This window comes from Papaver somniferum, chromosome 6 (assembly GCF_003573695.1).
Source record: "Papaver somniferum cultivar HN1 chromosome 6, ASM357369v1, whole genome shotgun sequence".
Lineage (NCBI taxonomy): Eukaryota > Viridiplantae > Streptophyta > Magnoliopsida > Ranunculales > Papaveraceae > Papaver > Papaver somniferum.
In genome coordinates, this window is record NC_039363.1 from 111,008,474 (window position 1) to 111,020,058 (window position 11,585).

Genomic DNA, 11,585 nt, shown 5'->3' on the forward strand with positions numbered 1-11,585 from the left:
AGAAGGAAGGCTTTGAATTCATAAATTTCTTTTTATCCATTTTTGTCCCCTACTCTTCTTATATGAACCCTAATCTGTCAACTTCAGTCCTTCTCGCTCAGATACTTCTTTTGATCTTCTCTACGATCTCTTCTTCTTCATTATCTCTCTCTCTCTCTCTCTCTCTCTCTCTCTCTCTCCCATGTGCCTGGCCTCCCTTCTGCACTACTCTTTATATGTTTAACTCAAGACCCCAAAGTTTCGTTCTTTCATTCTATCTGTTTTTCTTTCTCTCATATCCATCAGTACCATTAGAGTGAGCAGTGTTTTCTCTTGTATTCTTCTCTTTGGTTCTGTTCTTCTTCTTTCATTCGGAAATATTATGGAACATCTTCATCATCTGCAAGACCCACAGCACCAAATGCAAAACTTCCACCAACTCCAACAACAACCACAGCAGCAAGTACAGTACATCAATATTGAAGATAGTGGTAGTGGAAGCAGTAGTAGTAGTAATAGTAAGAACAGTAGTAGTCTTTTATGTAGACAGAATAATACTTCTAGTACTACTACCACTGCAAGGTGGACACCCACAAGTGATCAGATAAGAATATTGAAAGATCTTTACTATAACAATGGAGTTAGATCACCAACTGCTGAACAAATTCAAAGGATATCGGCTAAGTTAACACAATATGGCAAGATCGAAGGCAAAAATGTGTTTTACTGGTTTCAAAATCATAAAGCTCGTGAAAGACAAAAGAAAAGGTTTACTCTTGACATGGCTGCCATGCAACAACAAAGATCTTCTACTTCTTCAGCTCTTAGTAATGGTGGTAACGGTGGAACTATTGGTGTTGGTTTAAACTATGGTGGTACTAGAGGTGGTGGTAATGGTGGAGGTGGTGATGGTTGGAGACACACTGATCTACATCATCCTCATGATTATTATTACGCCATTGAAAACAATCATCCCACCAGAAACATCCATAATCCAGGTGATGTAATTAAACTTAACTACAAAAATAAACCATGTATTATTATTGTCCGTTTCTCTTATAGTGCAAGGGTTTTTTCTTAATTGCTGGTGGTCCATTTTGTTTAGCGGGGGGACTAATTTTTATGATGCATAGTGTTTTCAGGTATTCCTTCTCCAACGTCCCCTCCTTCTTCACATGGTATGCTAACCAGTGTTGGACCAATCGGAAGTAGTACTGCTAGTTATGGATCTGTCCTCATGGAAAGAAGATTCAGGGTATGTCTCTTTTTTCTACTCTTAGAATGTGTAGTCCATTACCATTAAGAGAGATAGATGTACATTGCATGCTAACCATTCCATGTTTGTTTTTGTTGGTGTAATTACTAAAGTCTATTTACAATATTTGTTTTTCAGGAGTGTTCAATTTCAGCTGGTGGAAGTAGTAGTATTGGTAACTCTACAAGTAACAATATTGGTGGTTGGGTTGGTGTTCATCAGAATCATAATACTAACAATTACCATCATCAAGAGATACCTACTCATCAATATCCCTCAAATACTACTACTTCATCATCATTGTCAACATATAGTCCTGCTTTCGTCGAAAAACCATCAAGAATATTACCCATTCAACTCTTCAAGGAGGAACCTGATAACAACAACGAAGAAGAAGAGGTAGCTCCTGAGATTGAAACTCTCCCTCTGTTTCCCATGGAAACCGGTGATGAAGATATTGAAATTCCGGTGGTGGAGAACCAAACTATTATTCCAAACTATTTTGTTGGATCATCAAACTCGGAAACATCAAATGGGTATCTTAACCATAACCCACTCACTGGTTATTATATCAGATCATCTTCTTCAGTAGTAGTACCATTACATGATCATCATCACCATCATCATCAAGAACACATGAATGGAGGAATAAACTTGAACAGGACTGCTTCATCATCACTTGAACTCACTCTGAATTCTTACACTCCTATAACACCAGAGACTGTTCATGGTCGCCATCATCAATTGAATTAAAATATTAAAGTCATCATCACTGATTGAATCGAGGTTGATTATGTTGTACTTGTTGGTATCATGAAGATCAGCAGAGTCTTAATTAATTGGTCTCCATTTATTAATATTACATTATGTTTTTATGAAATGTTGGAAACTTTCGGTTTCAGTTTAGCAGTTTAGCTTTTGATTTTGTCAGGTCAAAGATATTGTTCGACATTGACACGCGTCAGGAGTAGAACTATCTAAGAATAATTTGCTTAGTTTTTTACGGGCTCCACAGCGGACCCGCTGCATTCTACAACAACAATATTCTCCTACAAGTATCAATTGATAAGATGTATAAGACTACAGTTTATCAAGGTGCGTTACTGTTGTATTTACCGTAAAGATTTATTGCCCATGCTTGATCATCTAGGAAAATGAAGATCCTCGTGGTTTTTCATATTGGACCCACCAGTTCTTCAAAAGTACGATGTGCTCAGTGAGTTACGTCCGTGTGATTGGTTTTCAAAATGTCTTGGAGATTTGTCTCTATCTGGCTGCCAAGATGCTTGGTGCCGGGAGGACTTGGTTTTCAAAATGTCGTGGAGTACAAGAGCCATGAGGCCTGCTCTGACTGAGAAGCAGCAGCAGCACGAATATAGGCTCTCAGAAGTTGTCCTTAAAGCCTGGACTGGAGTGTTTGCGGGTGATGGCTCCACGCCTATTTTGATCTTGGTGATCTCGCTATATACTTCAGTTCTAAACTTGGTCTTACAAACATTTTTTGTTCCTAAGATGAAAGTTGAAAACCATTCAGAGAGCAGTGGATGGTTAAATTCGGACAGTAAACCCGAAATTATCAAAATGTCACAAATAATTAGTCAAAATCTTGGTCAACGATTGCTGACCCCAGTCAAATCTTGCACCAAGAATCCCATATCATACTGAAATGAATATGTACAAGCAAAGTTTTGTCTATTATTATTTGAGTAATAATAACTTGGGCCGAGGTAGGTGGCCAAACGACAGATATTGATGGATGGACAAGATGAACTGATCGAGTATAGGCATGCACATCTGAAAAAACTTATTTATGCAGAAGCATAATTGTACTTGGAGGAATAGGGAATATATATATGTATTCACTCACTCACCAACCATCCTTCATCAGTAATATGCAGCTTTAAGCAACAAAGTGTCTCCATCCAGAAGATTTTGGAAACTATTTCTTCAAAACTTAACATTTGCATGCATTTCTTCATTTGGGGTTTACTTGTTTTCTTACTTCAAGTCCTGTACACGTCTCTTATATCAGCTTTAGTCTTAGCTCTCAGACATCACATATAGTACATGAGTGAGAAACAAACAAAGAATTTAAGAGAGAGATGTAGAAAGAGTTAAGGAGATGTTGATTTTGATGATCCAAAAAAAAAAGGATATGAAGATAGATCAGAATGTGTGAACGATTTTTGTATATAGTGTTGTTGTTTGTAGATCCCAGAGAAGATATCTATCAAACTTTTTGAAACTTCAAGTACGTAATTTCCATTATGAGAAGTTTGATGAGACAAGCAACTCGTCATTCTAATTTTCTTTACATGCATTTTTTCAAGTACCTTATAATCTTCACGTATCAATTTCCATCACATTTTCTTCAATTTTCATATGCCCATCCTCCTCCTTGATGAGCTTTCATGGGGGGTAGGTTTTGGATCTGCAATAGACAAGAGAATCTAAGAAACTGTAGGGGGGGGGGGGGGGGGGTGTGACATCTTTGAGCTCAAGAATGAACATTGGGAATGTATCAAGCATATCATATATTGTTTTTGTACTGCAAGGACATCTTAGGTTGGTCACTCAAGGATGAACATTTTAGCCTTACCCAAGGACATGTTCTTGTAATAATCTTAGTCCTTGGAACATGCGGATTGGGCCAGCCAAATCTCGGAGACTGGTGTGGGTATCATAACATTGTCCCATTGAATTTTTGGAACAGAAACTTGATTGATATTATGTTAGCACTAGCACCTACAACAATCTTTTGCAATCGGTAAAAAATCACAAGATTATAGAATACAGGCAGCCAAAAATAATTATAGAATACAGGCAGCCAAATCTCTATTGGGCCAGATCATGTGCACAAGTGCATCATCATGGGCTTTCTCCCGATTGTGATTGCATGGGCTTGAATTAACAGATCTTTGGCCTGTATCAAAGATTCAAAATGTTCATCAATCCAGTACCATTAAGTTTGTCAAAATCTCCATTACAAGATCTCAAGATAAAGCAGATGTCACTGTATAGTGATTAAGTCATTGGATGGTGATATCAGTGATCTTCCATATAAAGGATCTGAAAGCTCTAAATTTTGTTTTCCGTGCGTTTCCGTTATTTTTATCTTTGTCTTACTAAATTGACATTTTTATGATAATTCAAAGCCACAAGAGGTTTAAGACAGGGGAACCCACTTTCCCCGAATCCATCTGTAATGTTCGTGATTTTTTTTTTTATAAATTATTGATACTCAGAGAAAAAGGAAAGAAACTTCGTCGTGTTAAAAATAGTAAAAATAATACCATCGTCTCACATTTATTTTTTGCAGACGGTTGTCAGTTGTTTATAAAGAAGGCACAAAAGCGGAATATTCTCACAAATTGGGGGATATTCATGGTTATATGGAGCTGAATTTTGGCTAACGGGTATCTTTTTTCTTATCCCCTTTAAAACCTAAATCAATTTCAATACCGATAACAATATTAATTTTTGTATGACTCGAGCAATACTTTCATCTTAGTAGCTTCCGAATCAAGGAATCTTGTCAAATCCCCAAACTAATACTTTGATCTTAGTGAGGTTAGCCGTAAAATTATCATGTAGAAATCTTATATCAGAACTTGTAACATCGAGATGCCTCAAATTTTTGAAATGCCTAACCCCACCAAGAAACCCAGAAACATCTATGCATCAGCGGAGTATAATGTCTGCAAATTATGGGAATGATTCAATGACACATCGTGTGACTAATTAAATTCACAATCTGAGAGGTCCAAATACCTCAAATACTTAATCTTGGAATCTGAAAAGGAAAATTATGTATCTCAAAGACCGACTGGTCATTCAATGTATTGTGTTTGTTTTGATATTCCTTTTGTACACATGGTAACGGTCGGCATTGATATTTGTTTGAACGCAATACCGACTGTTATTATCGGTATTGTTTTGTTGATGAAACCAATACCGACTTTGTTAGTCGGCATTGTTTATATGTTGAATTCAATACCGATTCGAACTAAGTTATAGGAGCATTTTTGCATATTAGGAGTCGACATAGTCGATTTTCATGATTCTAATACTGACTGTTAGTTACCAATGTCGATTCGATTTGAAACAATTTCGAATGTTGTTTTCACAATTGAGTGAATAGTGAACTTTCTTCCTTGAAATTGGCCACGATCGGCATTATCGGGTAACACTTTCCAATGTCGGCTGTTAATACACTTGGGGGATACTCAAGGGTAGTTTAGCCATTACAAATACTATTTGGATAATGGGTTCATAAATTACTAGATGATTTTTATTTTCTTTGTGTATCCCCCAATTTGTGACAGTATCCCCAAATTGTGCTTTCGGATTTATCTTCTTGTAAAAATTCGTTAAACATCAGAGAAGAAGTTTAGCATATGGGCGGTTGATAAATTTTTCTAAATCAGGTTGTCTTTTAGAAAGATAAAAATTCATTCAGTGCATCAGAGAACAATGACTAAGTTGAACATTAAAAAAAAAAAGGAAAAAAACAAAGTTAAAATCTTTTGATAACATTGTTCAAGAAATGGTAAAAAAAAAAATCAAAGGTTGGATCAGGAAACTACGTACTATCTCGGGAAAGTAAAGTGGTGTTACATAAATTTGTTCTTTCTAATCTTCCTATTTCAAATGGGATACTTTAATCCAAAAAAATTAAAAGAAAAAAATTACACACATAAAAACGATGTTCAGACGAATTTCCGATGAGGGAAAGATTTAAACTCTAGGGTTTTATATAAATCCTGGTCTGCACTATGCAAACCAACTAGTTGGGGAGGAGGGTGGGGGGCATATGGTAAGCGAAGCTAACGAAACCAATATTGTTGGGGTTTTACATAAAATCCTGGTCTACACCATAATATTATCGTATCAATCTATTATAGATATATCTTGTATAATCTTAGAAAAACAATAACTGTCAAAAAAGTTACTTCAACAAGATGTAACTTGGTATATAGCTTAACTTTGTGACTGAACCAATATAATAGTAAATCAAACAAGACAAAAGATTTTGTCAAGGAGGAAGTTGTAAGGAAGAAAACCCTCATGACCTGGTTCGGTTTTGAATACTCTTAGCATTAATCTGCTTCAATAAATGGCTACCGCAACTTCGTATAGTTAAGGACAAATAAACTACTCCTAGTTACTCATTTTCTTCAATATCCCTGCGCCTACAACAAATCTGATCTACGCAAGTGAATCCCATGATAAAGTTTGTTATCTCAAGTTGCTTCACCTGTTGTAAAAACTTCTGCTCTCAACTCCTTAAATCGTAACCCAAAATAGTAAATGACTAACATATTACAGTAACCACCACATTGTATACCTCCAAAGTTCGACAATGGTTAGAGATAAAGTTTAGTACAAAGGAGCTTATGTTTAATTATATATAAACTTCTTTACTTAAAGATCATACCAAGACAAGGATAACTTATCTCAGTTAGCAAGCTCTACTCAAGCAATTTTACGAGGAAAGTAACTAACCAGTTTGCCTGATCTTTTCATAAGTTTGACGTATATAAAATAATTTATTCGTTAGATCCATGGGAACTAAGCGTGCACGAAATATCACAAACAACTTGGTTCCTACTAATGGTGAACACAAACAAAACAGAATCTACTAAAGTTGGATGATCACTAGTTTTATCTTTAATTCTCGAATCACTAGATCTGATGAAATAATCAATCCTTAAACAAACCTGAGTGGCCATATATTAGAAGGGAATGACCATGGAATAATCAAGTCCGATCAATCAAAGATAACTATATCTTTAGTCAATAAAATTAGTAATCAAAAACTAAAATAACAATACGATTTAGTTTCCCGCCAATGGTACTACTGAAATTTTCGTGATCCGAAGAAGAAGACATTAAACGAAGGTAACGCAAGATACTTCACTTAATTAGATTACTCGCCTCTACCAACGAGTTGGCTTCCCACATAATCACTTAAGTTCGTGTGTAACGGAATGAGTTTGTAAGAATAAGAGCTCTAAAATTTGTAGTGTTATGACCAAGGCTTCGTTGGAAGACATGAAATTACCGAATCCGAAAATCCTTAAGATATACAATAAATGTATATTTTCGGTTTTGATAAATTCCAATTGTGTTATAACCAATGTACCGAAATCACTCTTAGATGACAATTAATATATAGCATACTTTTGTATACATTACTAATACAATAACTAGAGATATGAATTCGAGATGAAGGACCCTGTCTAAAAGATAAAGAATATTGTTTCGGGATCTCGTCTTGAGAATCAAGAAAAAAAGTTGAATATTATGTAATAAGAGTGTAGCATATGTTCGATTCACTATGTTATATTATGTGAACACTCCAAGTTCAATCGCTATACATATCGATGTTTGTACAAACCCGAAGATCACCAAACATATCAAAAATGTAAATACGAATTAAACTTAACATAGGATTGGTCAGGGATCGGTCTTACACCTGGGATCGATCCTTGATGCAAGGGATCGTTCCAATACCTGGGATCGATCCTTGACACAAGGGATCGGTCCTGAATTCTCTTTTAACTACGAAACTGAATTACGCAAGTATACTTCCTTAAATTATGTGTATCATATTCTTTCACATAAGATTGAGTTCATTTTTTAAGTTCAAAAATATTAAATATAACAAGTTACCAATTCTGGACGAGGTCCCGGGGTTTTTGTCCTCTTGCAATTTCGTAGTTAACAAAACTTCTTGTGTCTAGTGTTTTACCTTTTTCGCGTTATGTTATTTATCGTTATAATAGGATTTGCACAAGTAGTACGTAATCAATCCTAGTAGATACATCCATATAATTAAGATCAATTACGAGACTTGTTCTTGTATAATTCGTATCTTGAAAGATGAATAAAAAGTTTCACACTTGGCAGAATTCAGATCTGAATATTTGGATACGACTAGATTGATCTTGGATATTGATTTTTGATATCATCTAAGTATTCTTTTTGGTTATCAGGTTTACAGACTCCATTGTCTAGTCTTTCTGATCGAGAAGAGATAGAGATCTAAACTATACATACATATTGTCAATGATCATTAAGTTGGTCTACATGAAATTGTATTGGGTTTATCCATACAAGTTGTCGAACGTAAAAGCTGGTGGTGCACTTGTTACCCTTTCCTTTCCAAAGCATATACTAGTTATTTTATACAACTTTGGTATATAGATTTACGAAGTATAGTTTATCTATAAACTTCATGAATCGATGTTACACTAATTGGTAACTTTTTGTTATTTAGTGTGTTTGAACTTCCCGATGAATTAAACCTTTGGGATTATATATGAAGCAAGATCATAAACACAATCGAAGGAATTAAACTTGCGAAATTCAGTTATACCTTTATGCATACTAGTTATTTTTTATTATTTTTTATATCTTACCTATCATAGACAAATATCGAGACAATATTAGAGAAGAAAGTACTCAATACGATAGAACAAGTAAGATCAGAGCACGCAACTACATAGAAAATAGTTGGGTCTGTCTTCAAAATCCCAATGAAGTGTTCAAGTCGTTAACCTATAATGGTTTTAGGAAAAACCTAGGTTAAAAGAGAATTGAATCTAGCACGCAACTAGTATCACACAGAAGTGTGGCGATTAGGTTTTCCAGTTGCTAGAGTTCTCCCTCTATAGTCTTTCAAATCAGGGTTTGATAGCTTAGAAACAAAGCAATTAATATCCACCGTTATATGAAAACCTGATTTAAGATTCAATCTAAGTTTGCTTAAAACCAAAAAAATATCTCTTCACCGTTAGATGGTCTTATCTTGTTACACACAAATGAAATATACCTTCATTTAGATATGGGTAATCGTACTTAAATGTGTATATTGAGTTGGCTCAACAATAGTTAATCGAAGTTAGCAATAAGAACACTTTTGTATTAACCACATTCATCAAACACTTTTATATCAAATGTTAATCAAATAAATCTAATTGTATTATTCATAGAGTTGTTCAATTGTTTATATTCTCATAGAAGTATACAAGACACAATTGAAACAAAATCGGATTGATTGTACAAAGTACTTATTCAAGAATCAATTCATGAACATTTAGCCACAGTTTGAAAAGATTGCATTACTTAATTTATAAATGTATTTGTTCATGAGAACGGAATCATATTTAACCGATTTTAGAACTTTAACCAACTCAGTTTGCAAACGGGCACGCAAACTTAAGTTTTGGACTTTGGACATGTACGACAGTTCGCAAACTGGTATGCATATTGTCGTCCGGACCGAACTTATGTGAAACCGTTCGCATAATGGTATGCAAACTTGGTTCCTGAACTTTTACAGTTAAAACCGTTCGCATATGGTATGCAAACTTGGTTCCCGTACCTGAATCGTACCACAACAGTTTGCATACTAGTATGCAAACTATGCTATATCAAGACAATGGTTAATTGTTATAACCTCCTATTTTGAATCATTTAAACATCCTTAGAAGACGCCAATAGATGTCTCACACAAACTATTAGCTTATAAGTAATTTTCAAGTGATCGAATGATCAATACGAAACATTCTGTGTCGACATCAAATGACTGACTCACACAAATCATGTAAGATGTTTCAAGACAATTTTCACATGATCATCTTCTGACTTATTATTTAGTTTCCAACAAATAAATTGTTTCCAAATAAACTCGTCAAGAATAATGATTAATGTAGCTAAAGCGAAAATCTTTCCAACACATATTTCGAGAAAGATATAAGCGAGTTAAACTCAGGTCGCAATATCAAATGTGTATAATGTAAAAGTCTATATATCTATACGATTTAGTCTCTTCAGAAGATAGAATATAATAGTCTTCTGAGTGATAGATAAGTTTTAGTCTCCACATACCTTTTGTTGATGAAGTTCCTCTAAGCTCTCCTCAGTAGATCTTTGTCTTCAATCGATGAACGTCGTGAAGTCTAAAGCTCAACTACACATTCTATCATAATCCGAGGCATAGCTATAATTAGACTAGAAATCAAGACTTGTTAGTTTTGATCACCTAAACTTGACAAACAAGCTTGAGATAGCAACGCTTGCGAGTTCGACCGAGCAGTTCTCTAACACCTTGTGTCAAGGACAAATCCCTGATCGATCCTATTAATTAAATTCTCGACATGTTTGGTGATCTTCGAGTTTGTACAAACAATATATATATACAGATTGAACTTGAAATGTTCACATACTGTCGACATAGTGATTTGAACATGTGTCAAACTCCTACTATTTAATATTCAAGTATTTTCCTCGATTCTCAAGTAATTCACAAGGTGAGACTCGAAACCGAAATATTTTATATCTTTTAGATTTGAGTTTATATGCTTACCACATCCAAGATGTTTTCATATAGGGATGGAAATTCTCCCCACCCAAACTCACCCCGTGATTATCCGTCCATATTGGGCAAGGTTTACCCGTACAAACGGGGAACATGCCTAGTACGTGTAATCCATGAAACTAGGTATGCGGGGAAGGTATGAGGATGGGATTTAAGATCCCATCTCATACCCGCATTTTAATTTTCATATTTAGGGTTTAGACTTTTATTATAAGAGTATTATTATAAGTTTTATGTATTATTTAGTTTAATGTTCATAGGGGTTACTAAGGATACAATACAAATAAGATACAAAATGAAATTCCTGATTTACTTCCAAAACCTCCACATAAACTTTAAAAAAATTCCCATTGTCAAAAACCACCACATGTACCTCTCTCAATTTTAAATACGTAATAAACCATTGCACATGGAAATCTGTTAGAGCATAGCTCGGTTGAACCCATCAAGCGTTGGTATGTCAAGTTTGGTTGTCATATTTTAGTGAATCAAAACTCATGTTAAGAGTCGCTTGATTATGTACTAGAGTCAACTTCGTATAGGTTATCTTGAAAGTATTAGGATATGAGACATTACAAGTATTGCGAAGACTTGAAGATGTGAAGAAGCAAGGAGATACAACGATAACAATCATCCTTCCACTTGAGGTTAGTGATATTTGAATTGAACTGTTTCATTCCTTAACGTATCTTTCAAGTCGTGCATATTGAAAACAAAACTGCGAAGCATATTTGAGCTCAAGATACACATAGTATTAAGGAATACAATACGAGGTTTATTGCTTAACCATTAAACTTTATGGATAAGACATCGCCATAATCATTTGAATGATATTGTGATTATGTATGGGTATGAGGTGAGGATTTCATCCTAGGGAACAATGTTTTACTTGTGTTCTAAGGAAGTAAGTTTATAAACTTGTTTGTGAACCGAAAAGGAAATTGCCAGGTGTTATTGGTTTTGTTA

General features: G+C 34.8%; 1 protein-coding gene across 1 annotated transcript; it reads left to right on the forward strand.

Annotated features, from left to right (window-relative positions):
• Positions 1 to 243: 243 nt before the first annotated feature.
• Positions 244 to 2,262, forward strand: LOC113286044 (protein WUSCHEL-like). Its single transcript, XM_026534764.1, has 3 exons — positions 244 to 977; positions 1,122 to 1,234; positions 1,373 to 2,262. The coding sequence occupies exons 1-3, from the start codon at positions 362 to 364 to the stop codon at positions 1,985 to 1,987; spliced, it is 1,344 nt and encodes a 447-aa protein (XP_026390549.1). The 5' UTR covers positions 244 to 361; the 3' UTR covers positions 1,988 to 2,262.
• Positions 2,263 to 11,585: the final 9,323 nt, after the last annotated feature.

What these genes read in the sequence shown, in the direction of transcription:
- LOC113286044 (XM_026534764.1), top strand. Translation starts at nt 362, where the DNA reads ATGGAACATCTTCATCATCTGCAAGACCCACAGCACCAAATGCAAAAC. An exon ending in CAGAAACATCCATAATCCAG is followed by an intron (nt 978 to 1,121) that starts GTGATGTAATTA and finishes TAGTGTTTTCAG; the next exon opens with GTATTCCTTCTCCAACGTCC. An exon ending in TCATGGAAAGAAGATTCAGG is followed by an intron (nt 1,235 to 1,372) that starts GTATGTCTCTTT and finishes TTTGTTTTTCAG; the next exon opens with GAGTGTTCAATTTCAGCTGG.